Source organism: Ambystoma mexicanum, chromosome 4p (assembly GCF_040938575.1).
Source record: "Ambystoma mexicanum isolate Mex_15411 chromosome 4p, UKY_AmexF1_1, whole genome shotgun sequence".
NCBI lineage: Eukaryota > Metazoa > Chordata > Amphibia > Caudata > Ambystomatidae > Ambystoma > Ambystoma mexicanum.
The window spans coordinates 224,012,035-224,033,171 of record NC_090927.1 but is presented as its reverse complement, the minus strand read 5'-3'; the positions used below and the strand labels follow the sequence as shown (position 1 = coordinate 224,033,171).

General features: G+C 44.3%; 1 protein-coding gene across 1 annotated transcript in view; it reads right to left on the bottom strand.

Annotated features, from left to right (window-relative positions):
- The window catches only part of XKR5 (XK related 5), a 235,833-nt gene extending 220,678 nt beyond the window's left edge, over window positions 1–15,155 (bottom strand). The window contains exons 1-2 of the mRNA XM_069605738.1: window positions 14,908–15,155; window positions 2,044–2,227 (exon numbers count right to left, since the gene is read on the bottom strand). Of these exons, the coding sequence (XP_069461839.1) occupies window positions 2,044–2,227; window positions 14,908–14,965 (242 nt within the window). The 5' untranslated portion in view covers window positions 14,966–15,155. The remainder of the gene's footprint in view (window positions 1–2,043; window positions 2,228–14,907) is intronic.
- Between the last annotated feature and the right edge of the window lie 5,982 nt (window positions 15,156–21,137).

The window sequence follows — 21,137 nt, the reverse complement described above, 5'->3', positions numbered from 1 at the left end:
TGGAGTGTGCACTACTGAAGGCTATGTTACACCTGTTTTATATGAGAGGAGCTTCTACCACACAGACACATTCCTGATCTGTTCTCTGTGTGAGAATCATCCACCTTTGCTTTACACCTTGCACTGATCCCCACCTGTTCTAAATAATTAAAGCTTGCATTGGGGTTGCCCCAATTCACCTTTTCTGTTTGTGTGGGTGAAGACTGTACGGTACCTACTCAAGCTTACCGGCTCTGTGTACGCGAAGCGTTAAAAAGCATATACTTCCGTTGTACCCTTTCTTCATATGTAAAGGAAACTCAGTTTTAGTGTTCATCTGTTTCATTTGTCAGAGGGTGTTTGTCCCATTGCACCATGTGCTGTATCTGTGAATTGAGAGGGGGAACCTGCTTTTCTGTCACGATGCAGAAAGTTGCTACATGGTAATGATTTCTATACAGTTTTTGCACACGTCGGCTGGATGTCACATACGTTTTACTCTCAAAGTTTAAAAATAGGGCATAAAATACTCCCGCCTCAAAATCATATCTGGCACATTGCCTGGAACATTGGGTGGTTTAAGTTCTTAGTGGTAGGGATAGAGTACTTGGTTTGGACAGAGGATGGTATTTTTTGATTTTGACGGACATCCTGACAAGCTCCTATGTATTATCTGTTGAATTAGGGTTAGCCCCCCTAGAGATAGGAAAAGACAGGTTTACTTTCTTTGAGATATTAATAAAAGTCTATAGCCAACATGAAAACGCCTGGTCAGCCTCCTTACTCCATACACACCACAACTTCTAATTGTACTCTTCCTACTACCTTATTTCTTTTGGCTATAACATGCCCTCCCCATCATCAATCTCACTTCCGCTCATGCCTGCTTTTCTAATACCCTTCCCTTTGTCTCTTCACTTTTCTTCTACACTTTCATCTTTTTGTTCTTCTATAAAAGCTCATCTTCTTGCTAACACCAAGATGGAAGTGTAACTCCATGTTGGTTGCTTCACTGGTTACATTGGGCCTCATTACGAATTGCGCGGTATTCCCTCAGTAATCTCGCCGAATACCGCCCAACAGAATTAATACTACTTCCACTTGGTCTGGCAGAATTACCGCCGGATTACAAGTGGTGGTGGAGCAAATACCCTTTTTCTCAGAGTCCACTAGACTCTATGGGGCTTTTTTGGCAGAATTACTGCTGCGGTAATTCCGCCGATTTTTCAGCAGACAGTGGGAGGAGGCCATCCTAGTAGCATGGCGGTACAGGAAAAGTGGTGGCAATTCCCTTACTGCCAATTTTTCCCTGTAATGCCAAACTTGTAATGAGTCCTTATATAGAATGTTGTTACCAAAGCCCCTTTTACAGCGCTTTGATGAAAGCGCTATGAAAATGTACATAAATAGAAACTGGACTGCTGCAAAACCGTTGAATATATAGATCCTCTTGGAAACAGATGTTGGGTGTAGAGGTCATTACAAAGCAACGTTAACCAACAATACAAAAAGCATCCACAGGGCCCCTGCGTCGAGAGTAGCAATACAAATGCAAGTACAATTGGAAACAGGTGCAAAAAGACATCCAAAGAACGTTCTCCGTTGCATCCCATAGAAGCTGGAGAAATGTGCAGAGACAAAGGCAATGCCATGCATATATGATGGTCATGTTCAAACGTGCATCAATTATTTCTTAGAGAGAACAAAGAATTCCCTGCGGATTAATAGAGGGTTCTCATGTGCTCACCTGCTCAACGTACTTGGGTTTGTTTCCCTGAGGTATGGGTGCTGTCCGTAGGAAGGGTGCACTGGTGACTGAAGTGGAAGTGGGATATTTAGACAAATGGGCATGACAATTCTAACCCACATCCTAAAGCGCTGGCTATCGACAGGCGTAATAGGAGGTCTGTGACTGTTGTGCATGGTGAGGGCAGTGGGAAAGGGGTTTCTTAAAGGGGCATGAAAATCAAAAAGGGAAATGCGCAATGTTAATGGGGAGTCAGTGCTTTAACGGATTAGGTTTATTGGTGTTGCCATAAAAAGATTTTTTGAAATGCAGCTTACCGCTTCATCATCCCCAGCTGCAGGACATGAATGGTGGTGAGGGAGCAGCATTCTTTATGCCCGTCTACCCGGAACCATTTGAAACTCAGGACCTGTACCAAACAGGCTGGCAACAGCAAAGAGAAGGTCCACCAGGCCCAGTGATGTTGGCTTGTGAGGAAATAGTGAATCACCGTACTGACCTCTAGAAAAGAAACAAAAATCAAATGCCAATATTGATTAACTAGACACCCAGAAAAGAAGTCATGTAATTAACAGCGAGTATGAGGACCGAATAGGAGAAATTACTAACGCAAATCAAGAGTTACTTTTTTTACCGATTATATACCATTACCTGCGGAAGGAGAACCCTTTTTAAATACATGTTTGGCAACAAGCCAATAAGGGAATCAAGTGATTAGGGTTACACAAAATGGAATATATTCCATATTTGTCTGCATACAAAATAGTTGTCCAGCTATTTCTTTTTCATAACTAAAATCAATCAACGCAATTCAGAAAAGCAATAAACACACAAAACACAGGACCCGATTCATAGAATCCAGCGCAGAAAAGTACAGCACACCGAGAAGGAGCGTGCGCCCAGCAATTGCGCGGCACACGTATTCATGTATTTCCCGACGCATCAGTAGCCGTGGCGCAATGAACAGCAAGCAGCGCCAGTAACGCCCCCAACACCGCCCCGTGCACAGGAAAAAGCCAGTAAAAATGGGCAATATGACACAAGGCTGCGTGCCATCCGTGGCCCAGCATACAGCCCCCCCCCTCCATCGTAATCACGCAAAAAATTCAGAGCATACCCCGCTCGCACCAGCCAAATCGCGTGTAAAGGTTTGCACGTACCCTGCTCGCACCAGCCAAAATGCGTGGAAAGGGCTGCACGTAACGCGTACCCTGCTCATGCCGACCAAAATCGTGTGGAAAGGGCCACGCGTACCCCGTTAAATCGTGTAACCCGCTCGCGCCAGCCAAATCGCGTGCAAAAACCTGCGTGTGCCCATCTGCACCCCCGCGAAATCACGTACCCCGCCAGCACCAGCGAAATCACGTGGAAAGGGCCGCACATACCCCGCTCGCGCCAGCCAAATCGCGTGGAAAGGACCGCCCAAACCCCGCTCGTGCCAGCCAAATCACGTGTAAAGGTTCACGCGTACCCCTGCGAAATCGCGTACCCCACTCGTGCCAGCCAAATCATTTGGAAAGGGCTGCACGTGCTGCCATCAGCCGAGAACACACACCGCAGGCAGCCCACACGACAAAGGACCCCCCTCCATCACCCGTGACCATACCCTGCAGGCAGCCCACACCAAGGATTATAACTGCAAGGATCGAGTTGCATGTGCCCAATCTGACAGAAGAACCCCCCACTGTTTATATCAGTTAAAAAAAAAATACAAAAAAATAAATAAATAATAATAAATGCATAAGAAATTAAACTCTAGCTATACCGAAAAAGTAAGTCATTGAAACGCAGTGATAATATGATAGTACGGGAAATGCAGACAGATGAGGGGAATAGAAGAATTAAAAAGAGTTTAAGCAGGAAGTCCAAAAAGGTGAGACGAACAAAAATCCCAACCTATTTATAAGGTTTAATGGCGGAAAAAAAAGAAAGAAAAAAATAATGGCTTAACAAACATGGACCTTCACTTTTCCGGAAGGAATGGTCGGAAGTGATCAGCAAGATCTTTGCGGAATGTGGCAGAAAAAAATGATCCCGGAAACTTGGCTGAATGCGGTCTAAATGCCGATCTATAAGAAGCGACCTTGAAGGGAGCCCGAAAGCTATAGGCACATTGCCTTACTTGACATAATAGGGAAGATCTACGCAATACATCTGCTTGAACACTTTCGAATCTGGGAAAAAAAAAACGGACCTTCGAAAGACTTCCTCCAAACGGGCTTCAAAAAAAATGGTAGCACAGTGATTAACATCTTGCTTTTAAACATGTTGAAAGCCAAAGTAAAGGAAGGGGCGCCCAAGGTCTTTTTGGCCTTTGTGGACCCATCGAAAGCTTTTGACAGGATAGACCTGAACAAGCTATGGTCAAAACTACAAAGTTGGCAATGCCCAGAAGAGGTGATGGACCCAATAAAAGCTCTCCACTCCCAGACAAAAACCAAAGTTAAACTAAACCAACAGGGCATTCTATCCAATGAGACGAGGTAAACGGAGGCGTCAAGCAGGGCTGTCCATTGGCACCGGCCTTATTTATCTCGTTTCTGGGAGGTTATCAGCAGTCGGAAAGTAAAATAAGAGCATTTCCCCCTAAAATTGGGAAAACATTTTCCACGCCTTCTCTACGCCGACGACGTGATCCTGATCGATCAGACCATAGTGGGGCTTCAGCGGAAACTATCCAACTTGGCAAAGTACGTCAGTGAAAATAACCTTGAGATAAATAAATCAAACATTTTTGTTATAGAGAACTAACTCCGGCGATAACCTTTTATAAAACAAAGGAAGTTCCATCGCTCGTGTATGGAACAGAGGCCTCACTGAATATCCCGCGTCAGCTTTGGACAAAACTGGAGGGCTACGTATGGAAATCCGTGTTAGGTCTACCTAAATCGACATCTATGGCTGCCATTAGGAGAGAATTGGGCCTGGTGTCCCTAGCGTCTATGGTGGATCAAAGCGCTATGAGACTGGATAGGAAAATAATCATGTCTGACACCCTAGGCACTTATGATATTTTTAGGGAAGAAATCGAAGCAGGAAAGTGCGTAGCCCTAAATAAATGGACAAAGGCCAGAAAAGACGATCTAACCAAAATAGCCTGTTCAGAAAAAGACCTAAAGGAAAATCCAGATGGAATTAAACGAAAAATGGAAGAGTGGGACTGGATCATCAGAGTTGAAAAAACCGCAGGAAACAAACTCCTAACCCACTTACCACCGACTTTCAACAAGCTGAAAAAACCACAAAACTACTGCCTAAAATTCCCAGACAAAAAACAGAGAAATCTGTTTTTGAAAGCCAGATTAAATTTGTTACCAACACGGGAGATTATAGCCATCCGAGGAACAAAGACTGACAAGTCATGTCGCCTGTGTGAAAAGGAGGAAGCGACAGAAACACTAAAACATCTAGTGATAGACTGTCCGAAAACCATGGAAAATAGAAAGGCTTATCTTAGACTTTTTAGAGCCTGATGATCTGTGGAACAGATTGATCTCAGGCGAAAAAACGAGTTGGACTGTGGCTATGGCGAAGCTAATAGAATCAGCAATGAAAAAAGCTAATCAGCGAGTAGCCACGGAAAACCTACAGACAAGAGTCTAGCCACTCCGGTGAATGGGTCAAAGTCGCAAATCCTCGGAGCGTTCATCAACGCTAAACACAAACACGATAGGATGGTGGATTTGCGTGAAGACTTTTCCACATGCACGAAAAGAAGGTTTGAAGTTTTGATAAAACTCAGTTCGTTTAATGAGTAAAAATCAAATTAAAAAAATAAATAATTAAGGGATTGAATATCCAGCATTGAAAATTCTTTAAAATCCCACCAGATCTGCAGGTCACATAACTTAGTTTTCCTGTTCGAGAAATGCAAGCATTTAGCTTATAGTGACATGTACTATATTACAGAAAGCTCTTGTAACATTTTTGTCATATATGGCGGGCTCCATATATGACAAAAATGTTACAAGAGCTTTCTGTAATATAGTACATGTCACTATAAGCTAAATTCATTTTGTAAGCATTACTGTTACTCAGAGGCAAGCCACACACAGTGAAACTTTTATTTGACTTTTATGGCCAACAAATGTCAAATAAAAGTTTTAAACATCCCAGAATTGTATCGCACTCACGAGCAAGGTCAAGTACCCAACAAATGGTACGAGACCTTCATAAAAACGACTCGACTATGGGCATGGTCTATCAGGTGCCATAATGGGAATGATACTTAGTGGACTGTGGCGTGTGGCATAACGGGCAGTGGCAGGAGTCTTGAATGTTTTTTATACTCTTTACTTTCCAAGTGTTTCTGGTTGCCCGTAACTTGTGGAATTCAGGGTCAAGGAATTGACCCAGGGCAAGGGACAAAGATCAGAAATACAACAGTCTAAACTTCCTTTCATTGTAAACGGTCCTGCAGTGAAGTACGGTTTGCATTCATCATATAACTCTTGGATGATGTACCTCTAGTGGCAGAAAGTCAGTTTGAAGCAAGCTGGAGCACATTAAGAAGTTGGGAAGCAGTGGCGTCAGGAGAAGATACTTTTTTATTGTCTTTCCCATTTGCTTTCATGAAAAGCTAAACTAAAATTCAGGCAGGAGGAGATTTGGTGATAAAAAGGGGCAGCGTTTATCGAAAAACATTTAGAATTTAAGTTAGCCTTGTATTTGAAGTCTTTTGTTGTGACGCTAATATGCGTCAGAGTATTTGGTTTCTCTTTTGAGAGAGCGGTGTAGAGGAAGGGACCTAGAGCACAGCGTAGCTCAGTTTTTCCCGGCAAAAAGGAGACGTCTGGTTTAATTGAGCTTGCATTCGATTGAACGATGGAAAACGCTTACATAGTATCAGATGCGCTCAGATGTTTGCAAGCCTTTGTTAAAATCGAAAGAGACTTTGGCAGCTGTCGCAAAAGAACTGCCAAAGCCAAAAGTACTGTGAACACTTTATAGAGTGAAATCCTTGTAAAATATTTGTTGAAGTAATCTTTTGGGCCCAGTTAGTTGCTCTTCAGTAAACAGTGCAAGAAAAGAGGAGTCAAGTTACAATGTTGGAACCCATTTTCATTAAGTAGTTTTGCAAGCACTTTGAACAACCACCGGGAACTTAACAGAGGTATCTCAGATCTCCTTCAGAGTAGAAGCCGAGAGTCTGAACGTTTTTTATTTTATCCACTCCCCTTTCCCCGAACGGGTGGGGTGGGGGGTTTCAGGTTCAGCTGTAAACTTAGTTGAGTTGAGTGTGACATGCCCACATGGGCCTGTAGGGTTAAGCAGCTTCCGCTGACAGTTCGAGATAAACTCGTCCTGAAATGGTTGAGTAGATTTAGCAAGGCCTGAATATTGTACGTTCAAAGCAAGGAACTGCCCCGTTTCAAATTAATTTTCGTCGAAAGGCCGCTTTCACCGAACAGCGGCCAGCCAGGGGAAAACCACACGTGCAGTAACTGAGCATGTGGTAAAGGAGCAGGAAGTGTCTTGGCCACGCCGGCCAGAGTGGCAAGGGGGGGAAAATGTAGTTATGTATGTAGGTGTGCGTGATTATAAATGTATTAGAATTACTGAACAACAGGGCTGGTTGTAGGTCTGTGGGTGGTGGGGTGTTCTCCGCTGAACAAGTGTCAGTTTGTGGGGGCGTCCCCCACATTAGAAGCAGCGGGGAATAGGCCTTATCAAGGGGATGTGATTTCCCTGCAGTGTCGGGACTGGGCTTTGTTGAAAGCGGCCTGCGGGGAAATCACAGACACGAAAACAAGAGTGGGAAAGAGAGGGGATGCAACTATAAAAATGTGGATTAAAAAATGACGATCGGATTACAAGCAGATGATGCAAGAGGCAGAGTGTGTCAGGATAGAAAGAAATAGATGAAGAACGATCATGAAAGCAAGATACATGGAAAAATGATGCGCTCAGCTTTGGAAGGATTGACATGACCACTTAGATCTGGGGTGCACAACATATGGCCCATGGCCATAAATGGCCCACGATATTGTGCTTTGCGGCCCCCTGTGGGAAGGACTTTCCTAATTAAATGAGGCCCACTTCAAGTAACGGAAAACAAAGTAAGCCGCAATTCATTATGAAAGTCTTTTTAGCCCGAGAACATTCCCTGCATAGGCGTCCATAGAGGGGGGGGAATTGCCCCCCTTCGCTCCTTTGTCCCCCCTGATGGATGGCTTGCCAATCCTCCCCCATCCCCCACCCCCGGCAAATAACTCTTAACAGGAGCACTGCGCGTATGTATGCACTATTTGCTTAGCCTGTGTTCTTTCTTCTGGCCTGAAAGGGACACCATGGGAATCAATGGGCCATGAATATCACTGAGGTGGGGGGGCCCATCACTGTTAAACGCAGGTCATCTACTAGGTGGGCACACTATTGTTTTCTAAATGCACCGCTTACACTTATCTAGAAAAAAAAAACAAAAGACATTTCCAAACTGAAACATGCTTCTTAAACTTACATTCTCTAGTTTTCTATGAAGCATGTTTAGTTTTTTGTCGGATTGCCACACAAATACCCTGTGATTTTTTTTTGTGTCCCTTCCTTTGTGCTCTTTCACAGGTTGTATTTCTAAAGCTGTTTGTCAAACTGCTTAATCACAAATAAATGTTTCTATTACGCTGACAGCAGTAGGAAATTAAGCTGTGGTTTCATGTGTACCAATTTTTGATTTTCATTATGGGGGTAGAAATTCCCCCACCCTCGCCCTGAATATAAGCAAGCTACCAGTCCAACCCATCCCCTGCCCAAACACATTTTATAGCGCTGATTTTTAATAAAGAATTGCAAAAAGTCTTAAGATGTGCAGCCAGTTTTAAATACATAACATCTTAGCAACTTTCACTCAACCTGTTGAGCTACCCTGGTAGCCTTTTATCGTAGGGCATTTCCATGGGTCACTTAATATGTTCAAAATCACTGTATTACCAACAGTGAAGTTTGTGTACATGAATTCAAAGTCAACTGTATTTCATCTCCAGCCACACTGACCCTGTGCAGACATTCATTGATGGTGTACCAGTGGTGGCTTCTCCATAATAGACAAGGTTGCGATGGCCCACAGGCACACTCACCCATAATGGAGGAGCCAGCCCTGTGTAAACAGTGAGCATTCACTTAGCTGGTTTATGTGGCTGAGGGAGTGCTCCTTGGCTGGCTTGAACTGTCAAAAGGAAACACTGTAATCGTTTGACAGTTCTGTTTCTCAGCCTCGCATATCCAATGAACCAAAGCTGTGGGGTGTTTTGCTTCCCCAACGCTGGATGGCACATTGGGGATGCTGGCTGAGGAACTGCATGTTTATATGTGCGAGGATACGCTTCTGTACCTCTTCGCACATACAAATGGAGCGGGGCACTTAGTCATCAGCGCTCCGGCTCTTTAGCGCTCTTTTTTTCCTGTTTGTGTTTCACGGGTGCTGGAGTGCTGGGTGGAAACATCAGGAACGGGGCACAAGGTATGTTAATTTATATATGTGTAGGTCTGTGAGTATGCTTGGGTTTTAAAAATGTTTTCAGGGGGTCGGAATATAAAGCCCCTAACACCTCTTGATTGGTTCGGGCTCCCTCGCTACGCTCCATCACATTGCCATAGTTAGAGGAAATATTTAAACACCTACAGTTTAAAAATATACCAGCCGCCATTGGGAGGAACAGCCAGAAAGTGAGATTCCTTGGACCATTGCTAAAGAGCCAAAGGAGCAGCTGCCTCCCCGCCCTCCTGTACTTGGCACCCGTATGCGATATTTCCATTCGTTAAAACAGACTGTCCCTGACTTTCATTTGTAACTGAGGTACGAGCGATATCTCTTCTGTTAAACTGACTCTTTTTGACTGGCTATTATTTAAAGCTGAGCTGGAATGGGTGCCTCTACTGCCAAATACCACCTATAACTACACAGTATTTGAAGGTGCGCTGGGAGTGATGTCTGCTTGAGTCCAAAGAATGCAGTCTCTTGTCAAGTGCTGCATTAAATCTACTCTGAACATGCTTAATATCATGTTTTTAACCAGCTTGGTAAAGCAGACGTATACGTGTTTGGCCTGTTGATCCTTCTTTGATGTACCATCCCCACCCTACTTTGTAGTATTTGTGCCCCCCGGTTTGCCTCCCCGAATATGGATTTTTAGTGATGCCACCGATTGCTGGCCCTCTATTCGCACAATGTGTGCTCTACATGACGGATGTCGAATGATTCACAGTGTGTGTGTGTGTGTGTGTGTGTGTGTATGCTCAGCCAATAGAGGACCAAGAATGTGAAAGCCACCACTGGGATTGGTTAAACAGGCTTTTCCTGATTTACTGTTGATGGAACGGAAGTCCCTCACAGGTCTCGCCTTGCCCCCATGGCATGCATTGCCCCATGGCCTGGTTTCCCCGTCTGCCCCCACCTGGCCATCGTCACCAGCCTTTGGCTCCCAATTTAAGCTTGTGGCTAAAACTGGAGGGTTGGGGTGGGCAGAGGAGCTCATGCAGTGCTGCACAGTGCTGCCATGCTCACATCAATTTGAGCATCACAGGAGTTGGGGGGCCGCGGTGGAGGCGGATGGTTGTAAATTAATATAGCTCACTACTGAGTGCCACGGTGAATGGTCAAGTCAAAGTGCTAGATGTTCGATAATACTTTTACTAATCCATGTTTGAATTCTTAACAGATGGACTCAGTGTTTACCCTTTAATAGTATTTTTAAAACTGTGACAGAGGATCTCCATATGTATGACAAACTCCCAGAACATATTTGAGTCCCTGGAGGACACAGCATTAAAAAGATCTTCGCATGCTTGGTTCTCCAAGAACTCCTTCCTCGACCTTACTGCCAGTTCATAGTCAACTCTTGCGTTAATCACATCTCCCCCAAGTCTGTCTTGCTCCTTCAAAACCCTAAGTAGGTTACTTTTTGCACTCCTGCAAGCCTCGTTAAACCAACTTGGCACCTCCCTTTGCCTAAGGCTACGTGTGAATTCCCTTTGCAATTAATCCGTCAAAGACACCATCTGAACCTGAAACATGTTTACAACCTGCCATGGATGCGTGTCACAAAGAATTGACAGGATGAGTTCTTGGTTAGACACCACCATTTCCTGTTGGAAAAGCTCAGGGTCACGCTTTCCCCATGTCAATCAACGTTTACAATGTGGGTTCACATCACACAGTTCTAGCTGAGGGAAAGAGTGCAGATGAAGGAGGGTGTTGATTTTGTTTTGGAGTAGGTTGATTTTGCCTGCGAGCCTGTTTTGAACACTGTCACACCAAGGTGTGTCTTTAGTTACTAGTGCGGGTGGGAGGATAGGCGTTTCTAGTTCTCTCAAGATAAGGAATAGTTCCAGAGTGCTAGAGGCAGCTTCAGTCATTCTTTTATTTAGGCTGGCTGCTTGGATACTTCGTTTGTATTTATTTGCGGCCTCGGTGAAAGCAGCTGGTAGTTGTAGAGGGAATTTTCAGCCAGACAGCTACGGCTACTCTTTTCAGAGTGCAAAGGGCACAGAGATCGGCAGTGGACCAGGAATTATGGTGTGCAGATGGTATAATTTTTGAGGCTTTGAGGGGTGCCAGAGAGTCCATAGCATTGATTAGGATGGCATTGTAGTGGTTGACATGCAGTATCTGCGTACTAGGCAAGCTGTGGCTGAACAATGGGAGGATCAGAGAACTGGAGAGGCTCCAGGTAATACGAGTCCAGTGGGTGGGGCGGGCAGCGTGGTTAGCAGTTATGTCAGGGTTGTGCTTGTTGCTTGGAATAGGGATGGTGAATTGTAATGGGTTATTTATAATGTGCCTAATACCCAATGGTTTCTAAACGTGGACCCGGGGAAATCGAACCTGTGTTGCTCCGCGCCGTCTTGCTTCCAAGACAAACATGTTGCCCCTGAGCTATCCTCCCAATGTGATAGTCTGACCAAGGGCATGGGATGTTGGACAGCAAGGATAGGTTACATCTGTTATCTAGAGCCCAGTCTAGAACGCGCCCTTGTGTGAGTGATGGTAGGAGGGGTCGTTGTATGCAGCCTAGGGCTGAAGTGGATTTAGTTAGTGTGGAGGCATCAAGTCAGAAGGGTCTCCGAAGCCAAGGTTGATATACCCGAAGGTAATGAGTCAGGTGGACGGCTTGAGGGTCTTATCAGGGACACATACACCCGGTTGGTGGGATCAACCCAGGATTGGTTGGTGGCTGTTGGACCTTCCCTGGCCCATGTGTACCTACTTATGTTTGGATCACATATTGCCAGGCTGGAGATTTTAAAGTGGGAACTCCCATCTTGGAACCAAGTTGCCATTTCATGGAGACCATCAAATTCCACCATGGTTTACTGGGGCACATGTGCATCCCTGGCTCTCCCTGGTACTCATACAGATTGGTATGCTTCAATCCGTGCGCGCATATTGTCTTGCATTTGTGGTGCAGGCTTGTGTGTTGTGACGGATTATTGTAGCGTTCATGTCCCTCATTGTAATGAGAGTTTGTGGGCAGTGTACATGGCCCGAATGATAGTGCGAGTGGCCTCGGGATCATCTATATTACCTCTGTGGTTGGATTTGCAGAACAGGCAGCTTCTCCTGCCCTCCAGAGAGACTCTTGTGACTGTTGCATCACAAAGAAGGAAGCCACAAACATAAATAATTCTGACCCGAGACACAAACAACCACCCAGGAGATAATGAGTGATTGAGCCTTCCCACCTTGTGTTCTTTTACTGAACTGCTTGCGATTGGAGATGGAAACAGTAAGTCATTTTGGTATGCCATATAAAAAGAGGTAGAAAGATAGAGAGACTCTGACAGGTAATGGGACATAGGAAGAGTCTACCGTTTGTTTGCACCTACTCACATTTGATGAGCCATCAGGAATCACACTTTAATTTATGGGATCAATTGTTTTTTTGTTACAGGGCCATCCTCCCACTGGGGCAGGGAGATGGGGGTGTTCTGCAAGTTCCCAGTAGCTGTATGAGCACTGCATGCATATTTGTGTTGGTGTTTTTGTTATGTGTGGTTTCCTCTTGTTCTTGGAAGATTTACATGTTGCTCCACAATTATGGCTATGGGAATGTTTCGGTGCCTCAAAAACGTGGAGAGGACAGCAGTGGTACAGACCAGGCAAAATATATGGATACCAAAAACAAAAGTCAACAGACAAAGAGGCAATCGGTCCATATCTCTGGTGTGCCCAGCAAAACAAAAGTTCATTTAGGCAGAGTGATGTGATTCTACAAGGAATCTTAAGGCTCATAGCTAATGGCTTACGTTATCTCTCCATTTCTTGGAGGCAGAGTTATGGCTGGGACTGATGGGCAATCTGGACTTGTTAGAAGCTGTACCAGGTGCCATCGCGGACTGGATGGCAAATGTCACCTTTGCATACTTTAATCCCCAACATATCCCTTGCAGTGTGCTAGGAAAGGAGTTTGTAGGAAACTGCCCGCCTTGCTTTGTGAGCCTGGGGCCCAGTTAATGGGAATCAAGGACCAGTCTGCAGCACCTAGAAGACCTGGACTAGTGGGTCCGTTCTTAACAGTCCAGGCCTCCTTTATGATGGCATTCCTTTCCCCATTTCCACCCCCCTCTCAATTCGGTACTAAGTCAGTCTACGTATTTATTTCCCTAAAGTGGTCAAGTCAGACCTGCACGGCTACGTGAACCTGTGGGTAATGTCCAGTAATGTTTGTTTTTGAAATTGGTGCACTTTCTGCCTCTTCACACGATCCTTCTAATTAATGTTTATTTTTATCAACCAACAACTGTACAATTGTCTTTGTTGTGAGCTTGCTAAATGAGCCAGCCTCGCCAAGTCTTAAAAACTGTCTTTGGGATGACCATCCCAGAAAGCAATTGGAATGATGAAAAAATCCAATACGGTTGATCTCAAGTTTAACGTATTATACCATTCACTGAGAATTCAATTCGTATTTCCTATCATAGTAATCTGGACATAACTCTCAACTCACCCGCTTTTGGCGGGTGTCACCCGCCTTGCAAAGGGCTGACTCACCCGCCAAGCCTCCTGCACGCCCATTCATTCCAATGGGCGTCTCGCCCGCCAAAAACAAAATCGGGTGATTTCACCCGCCATTGCGAGACAAATGGTTGAGAGCTATGTCTGGACTATCGAAAAGTGAAGTTTCCGTAAATGTTGTATTGATACTGGGACAAAGAATAATTCCAAATTAATTGTGTTTCCCCCCCCATACAGTGTGCAAGTCAATAAGCTACTTGAGATGAATGTAAGAAAAAAACGTTCCTCTGCTTTTTGTGCAAGGAAAAAACATACGCCTGACTGGCTTATATGGTATTGCACTTGAACTGCATCCATTGCAATAGTGGCTTGCGATGTATGCATGACTTAATGTCTCATAGGTATATTTGTATAGTACCAGATGTCCTGTGGATACTTAGCTCCTGGTATCTGCGGGTGTCACGCTAACCAGGCTTTGCCAGGCTAAAAGCAAGAGCTGAAGGTCTCCTGCCAATTTCGAATACTGCCGTAAAAGTACGTTTCCCGCTTGCCTTTATCATTTGCAGCAGAGCATCTTGAGATGTGCCATCCAGGGTGTGTTTTGTCATTTTTGAACAGTTGCAATTGTTCACAATGTTTGTTTGGCGGACTTGCAAGGTATGGACAATGGGCGTTAATGGGAGAGGTTGACAAGCATCATCCCCGATGAGTGAATGGGCGAGGAGTGGGAGGAGCTACCCTGTAAACAAAGAGCTAATGTTCAGCAGACAGACCCAGCCAGGAACGCTTCAAAAATCGCGCCCAATCCCCCAAAGGCGGCACACCCAACCCGGCCCAAAACTATACATTTCCCTGCATGCATAGCTAGTGTAGAGAATTATGGTTGCTGTCGTAAATCGATACACGTGTTTTCATCGGTCAACCGCCCTCTCCCTCGGGCAACAAGCTCTCGCCTCGCTACAGCTTTGTCAACAGTCGATGGAGTGGCCTAAGTATGAAGTTTCTGAGGTAATTAATCCGACGCCGCTACGAGGTAACGTTGGCTTGTGACGTAATAAAGCGGCGCCTTTTTACGTCACAACCAGCGCATCGCCTTCAATTCAATGAGCGCCAACTGCCACGCTGGTGAAGATGCAGCGTGTGGGAGCGCGCGCGTGGCGGGGTCGTTTGCCCTTTTGGGAAGGCTCGCTACTATATAACCACACGAAAAGTAGTACCCGGGCATACTCACGCGCAGCTCTCTCGCCGACCACCACCAAGATGGACAGTGCCTCGAAGGAGCCCCGCATCTTCCCCAGTGAGCTCCGTGGCCTCAGTGGCTGGCGGTCTCCCACCCTGCTGGGTATCGCGGGGTCCCACTGGCGAGGGCGGCGCGCATCTTCCTCTACGACCGGTCTCGATGTTATTTCTTGGCCGGGAGGGCGTGTAGTGTCCCGGCCCGGGCCCAAGTTCCCGCTACTCGGCGAGGGCTGAAGTTACACTGGCTTCTTCCCCGCCCCTTAAAGAGCCAAGCTCTGCCTCTCGCGGGGAATCCCACGCTTCTGAAAGGCATCCCAGTGATGCTTTTAAAATGAAATTCATTTTTACACGGAAAATCGAGTTTCCCTTCTTAATAACTTGTTAGTAAAAGAAAATGACTACTTTTGAACTCATACATAACACCCCTCCTACGGGAGACTCGTATTTCGTGTAAAAATTGATTTAATTTTAAAAGCATCACTGTGATGCCGTGACCGTGGGAGCTATGTATAGTGGCACTGGTCCAAACCACATGACGGCATAGCCTGTGCAGGTATATGTAAAACGAATGCTAAACATGTTTTAATATAGCACAAGTTAAAGTATGACTTTAGTATGAATGCGCCAAGCAAAGAAGTGTGGGTATTGGGTGATATGGAGTAAACTAGGTGTGAAAAATAAAGGAAAAACGGCCACAGCCAGAAGATGTACTTCTTTCGCTTTTTGTGGTAATATGGGCAGAGGGGAGGCTCCACTTTTAGAAGGGGTGGAACGTGAGATTGATGCAACCCAAACAGTGGTACAACAGTTCCAAAACGAAATAATATCCAAAAGATATGTACTTTAATTAATCAAGTGAATTATGCAACTATTAAATGCTATAAAAACCCACCCCTGCAAAAGATGACAGAACATTTACAACAAATGCATGTAAGCTCTCTGGTTGCTTTAGCATGGTGGAAAAAGGCAATGTCTCTCCAAGGATATGTTTATTGAAGAAAAGGGTTCACAAGGTCCTTAACCAATCCCTAAGGCCCTAACAATTGAGCAAGGGCTCATAATAGTACCTGATTCCGGTTCTCAGGTGATTCAACTGGATCTAACCAGTCTTCGAGATGCAATGCTTTTGGGTCGAATTGGTTTAGTGAGGTGAGTCAGGGTCAAGTTGGGTTTGAGTGGTGTTCCGTGCGGTCCGGAGGCAGCATTGAGTACTCCAGGTCGATGGATCACAAGGCAGGGTTCCACGATCGAGCAGGGTTCAAAACGATGAGTACCTCTTCAATGAATGCACAGCTCGCTCTGCATTCCTCCCTTGCCCATGGTGCTCTATTCACCCTCTTTTCTCTGTTCAAGTGCTAATGGAGAGAAATTGCAGTAGTAACCATCTCCTGCACTTTTAAGTGCCAAAGGCATGGGTGGGAGTCCTAGGCAAGAATTTATTTTTCAAATAATTGCAAACCAGAAGTAATCGGGATGATACTTTTATTAAGCTTTCTGTATCCTGTCTGGCAAAGACCAGTATGTGTCAACTTCGTATTTATATAAAAAAAGAGTCATGCAATTCCATTCCTAAAATGTAGTGTTTACATAATGAATAATTACAGTTTGATACTGCAACACTGCATCATCTCCATGAGTTACAGAAAAGTTTTAGTTAGTGTATCTAAATTTCATACTATCCACTGTATTTCATTTTGTTGGGAAGGATGCATCATATTGACAAGTGAACACTTTTGAAAATGTACATGATCAAATGCTTTTGATGGCAAACCTAGTTCTGTAACCTGCAGGTTGCATGCATCTTGCAACTGGTGCTCAACCCATGAGCATACCCATATTCCTTGAAATTCTGTATTATCATTGCTTTATACCATCACATTTTAAATATGTTCTCTTCCGTTGCTGTGGGTCAAGTGCATTTCTGTTAGGTTGAATAGGTAAACTAAGTTACCCGACCTGCAGGTCTAGTTGAAGTTTAAAGAATTTGCAAGGCCTGACTCCTCTCACTAATGTCTTATTTCAGCGGTATGCAAAACTGCTGTATTGTTTCTCATTTCATGTCTTGGGTACAAATAACTTCAGGTGACATTAACAATATTAATACAAAATTGCTAATCAAATGAGCCTGTTTGCTAATCAAAAATGATTTAATTATCAAACTCTGCTAATCAATTTTTGAAGTCTAATTTATGCCTTGTTAGCTAAAAAGGTCACGGGATTGGAGGAAAGCAAGCCTGCTTTAATGGGTCTTTGACACAAGGACCCTTGCCTCTTGATAAAATACCCCTCTCTTGAAGTACAACCCCTATCTGACCCTGCATCATGAATATCCCGGCATAGGAGTGCATCCCAGACCCCATCTGTGCAGGATCTTTGACTCAAGTAAGCCCCGTTGGGCTGAATCTCAGTACTGCTGATTGCTCTCAGACCCCAACCCCAGGGGTGGACAGAAGAGAGAACATCACCTGGAAAGGGGAACCTGAGGTTGTGCTCAGGGAAAGACCCCAGGTGAGGCCCGGTATTATTCAGAGGGGGAGGAAGATGAGCCCTCTGAAGCCTTTATAGGCTATATGACATCTACCTCCTCCCTTCCAGTGAATCCCGCCAGCCGAGATCCAACGATCCCTCTGCATATAGCCAAGCCACTAGGATTACAAACCTCAAGCACCCCAACTGCGAGAATCCTCCTTTCTGTTATTCCCCACTCTAATGATCCCTCCATATCCAGCAAATCCCCCGGGAACCCAAACTCCATTGCACTCAGAAACCATCCGTGTTACCCAGTTCCCAGCCCGAATACTCCCAATCGTTCTTCTCCACATCCCTCTGATTATTCTTAACCGAACACTCCTGGACATTCTTTTCCCCATACCTCTGGTTGTTCTTTACTCAGATGAAACGCTACCGTTCCCACAATCCCCCTTGTTTATTTTCTGATATTAATCCTGGTCATTTCCGTTTGCTTTAAAAACCCTATCAATCTCACCCTTCTGACTTTACCAACAGCCCTACGACAAAGAATATCATTTCCTATGGCAAACACTTTCTTTTTGACACACTTTCTTACCCCATGGAAGACGGCAGACAAACCCCAGAGGTGTTTACCTTACATGTCCGGACACAAGAGTCAGCAAAAACCAAAAAAATATGTCCCCACAGGTTGTAATCTATCAGTGATACGGTATGTATATTACCTATGCACACCTCATTTTCTCTGAACCAAAAAAGCAAAATCGTTTTGCAAAAAAATGTTTCAGACTAAAGGATCACTACTATCTGAGTGGACCAATCCGCAATTCCAGATGGTGTCCTGATTTTATCTATCTGTTCAGACTAATATCTTACATGTATAGAATAATACAATTAATGTTATTGTCAAAAATCATTTCCTTCAGTTTTGTCACTTAACTAAACATAAGCTCTAACCAGAGGCTTCGAAAATGTCATTATTTAATATAAAACATAAAACAATCTTTTATACAAGAGCCTCAGCAACATTTTACAAACTATTTGGCAATGTTCTTTTAAAGTGGGCTCAACTTCAGGTATATAACATATTACAAAAAAGCAAACAACATCTGAATAAATCATGAACCATAAAACACAATAATGGTTAAAGACAAATAAGGCAAAAGAAAGAAAAAACTGTAAAATTAGAAGAAACAAGAAAGAAAAAGGATAAAACTTTCCATTTAGACAAAACCACCGAGCATCACAGAGGTTAAATACCTCTCCTATCTAAAGGGATGTTAGTAGATTACTCAGTTTCCACCCTACTTCAATTACGGAAGTCCACAAATATATATTCCAAGGGTGCCAAAAAAGATTTCCAATTATTGTTCCTTGTAGGGGTTGAAGGTAAATGGCTAGTGTAGATTTAGTTCATATATTCACACTTGCCAGTCGTTTCTTACAGTTCTGCTGGGGTCTACGTATGGAGCCTGGCCTTACAAATACAGGCACAAGCACCAACCCTGGGCACTGAAGGGGTCAGCCAGGCGTGGTCAAATACGTTTCGGCGTGATGATCTAAACAGAAAACGCCTTCCTCAGGACCAAAGGTCAGATGTGTAAGAAATTAACAACTAGAAAATGAAAAAGAGTCAAGAATAAAACACAACCCAAAAGTGGCTGATAAGTCTCTAAACAGAATCCAGTTCCATCCCTGAGTTATTACACATATGGAACAAAAAAGTTACAAAATTAAAACAACTAGTCAGTATGGTGACTGAAAGTAGGAAAAAGGAGAAAGAATAAGCACCCAATCACAATGTGTGATCATTCAATATTCGCTAAAAGATCGTGCTTCCAGAAAACAGAATAAAAGATATACCTCATTATCCAAAGTGAATAAGTAAAAGCATTAATAAATTTGAGTTGCCACACTAAAATCTCCTCAGGGAAACAAGTCCCGTGTGCAGATAAAGTCGCCTGTGTGGAGTAAATCCTGAGGAACAGAAAAATTAGTTTAATTGAGGACGTCAGGCCCACAGAGTGTGCCCAAATCTAAGAGAGATTCTTTACCTCAAGTGGGGCTATAAGCAAATGGCTGATGACTATGCCCAGCAATCCACAATGGTAGTACTGTAGTGTCAGCTCACAGTGAGGCACCGGAAAGCATTGCACCAAATGTAGTCTGCACCCAATCCGAGTGCCTAGAGTAGACAAAAATCAACCAAGATACACGTGTGTCCCTCTAATAGCCCTAAGGTCTTAAAAGGCATTCAGTATTTCCAGACCGAACGATATAACACATGAAAATAGACTGTACCTGGTGCTGCAGGCTAGGGGTACCATAAAAGGCTGCATGTTCTCGTATTCGCTCGTGTCCCGGTTGCCGCTACACGCTTGCTTCAATGTAGGCGTCTAAAGAGAAAGTGCAAGCAAAGCGTTATATCGAAGGTGCGCTAACACTGTGTGCTGCCCGCAGCTTTAGTAAAAGCTGTAATCATATGTTAACAACGAAGGAGTGCTTACAGAGCTAGTGGGGTGACATTAAATTGCTCTCTCCGCTGTAGTCGAAAGGCAATCCTTCAAGTGGCCTGACACGGAGTGCAAAATTGCTGTGTTGTACGCGAAAATCATCGAGTTGTAGAACGTGCAGCAGAATGTCCACGTTTCTATGGTGACTCGAAGCTAGATACACGGCCAGTATCAAAGAAAGTGCGCCATAGTTTGAGTAGTGGCCGAACATGGAATGACACCCTACAAGGGACTTGCTCTCTGTAGTCGAATGGATCGGGGGTTCAAGTAAACAATCTAGTCAGCGTTTAGACCTATTCAAGATATTGCCAATTATGTGTATACCTTGATGTTACTATGCTAATGTCCCCCAGCTGCTACTTATAGAGCAATGCAGTGATACAACAGAGGGAATAGATATGGCATGGGATATAGATCATTGTCCAGTGTGGTTATAATTACATCATAGTGTGGACAATATGGTCCATGTACTGGCCTGTAGCTCTAAAAGGCTAAGTAAAACAGTCTATACAAGTGCCTGCATAGTGAAACAGGACAAGATGATAAATAGAGGACACATGACAGGTAACCTCTACAGTCAAAGTATCATAATTACAATTAAACGGGTGCCTGTCTGCCCAAGACACAAGAGTCAGGCATTTGACCTGAATCACACACACATGACAGCCTTTGCTTTTCTCCACAGGGATAAAAGGTGGAGCACCAGAGCACAAGAAGAGCAAGGCATACCGCACAACGTGAGAGCTAACTCAGCACAGCAGTTCAAGACAGCGAATACTGAGAGTGAGACAATGGGAGAAGTTACCTTGCCCTTTCCAATAAAGTCCTGTAAAACCTCTGCAGATGGAAATATAAGGCTGCAAACAATAGCCAGCCTGTGTTGCAGCAGATGGCTACAGTACACAAGACCCTCCTCCGCCGATAACCAAGCCGGAAAATGACACTGGTCTCAGTGGTACCCATCTTGACTTCAAAACCAAGCGGTTCATCACAGCCGGAGAGTTGAGGTGAGTGTCGATAAGAAACCAAACTGTTGAACAAAAGAGTAGCCAAAGGCTAATTTGAACTTTGAAAGACTTAAAGATATGATTGAGGAAAGAGGGGGAAAACATGCAACAGAGAAGCTGGCACCACGTTGGTACTGAGGCAATAAACTCTGGGTGATTACCCCTTGGTAGAAACTACCCAAACCATCAGCCCTTGGGAAGAGGTGAAAAGAGGTCAAGGTTGTCATACAGGG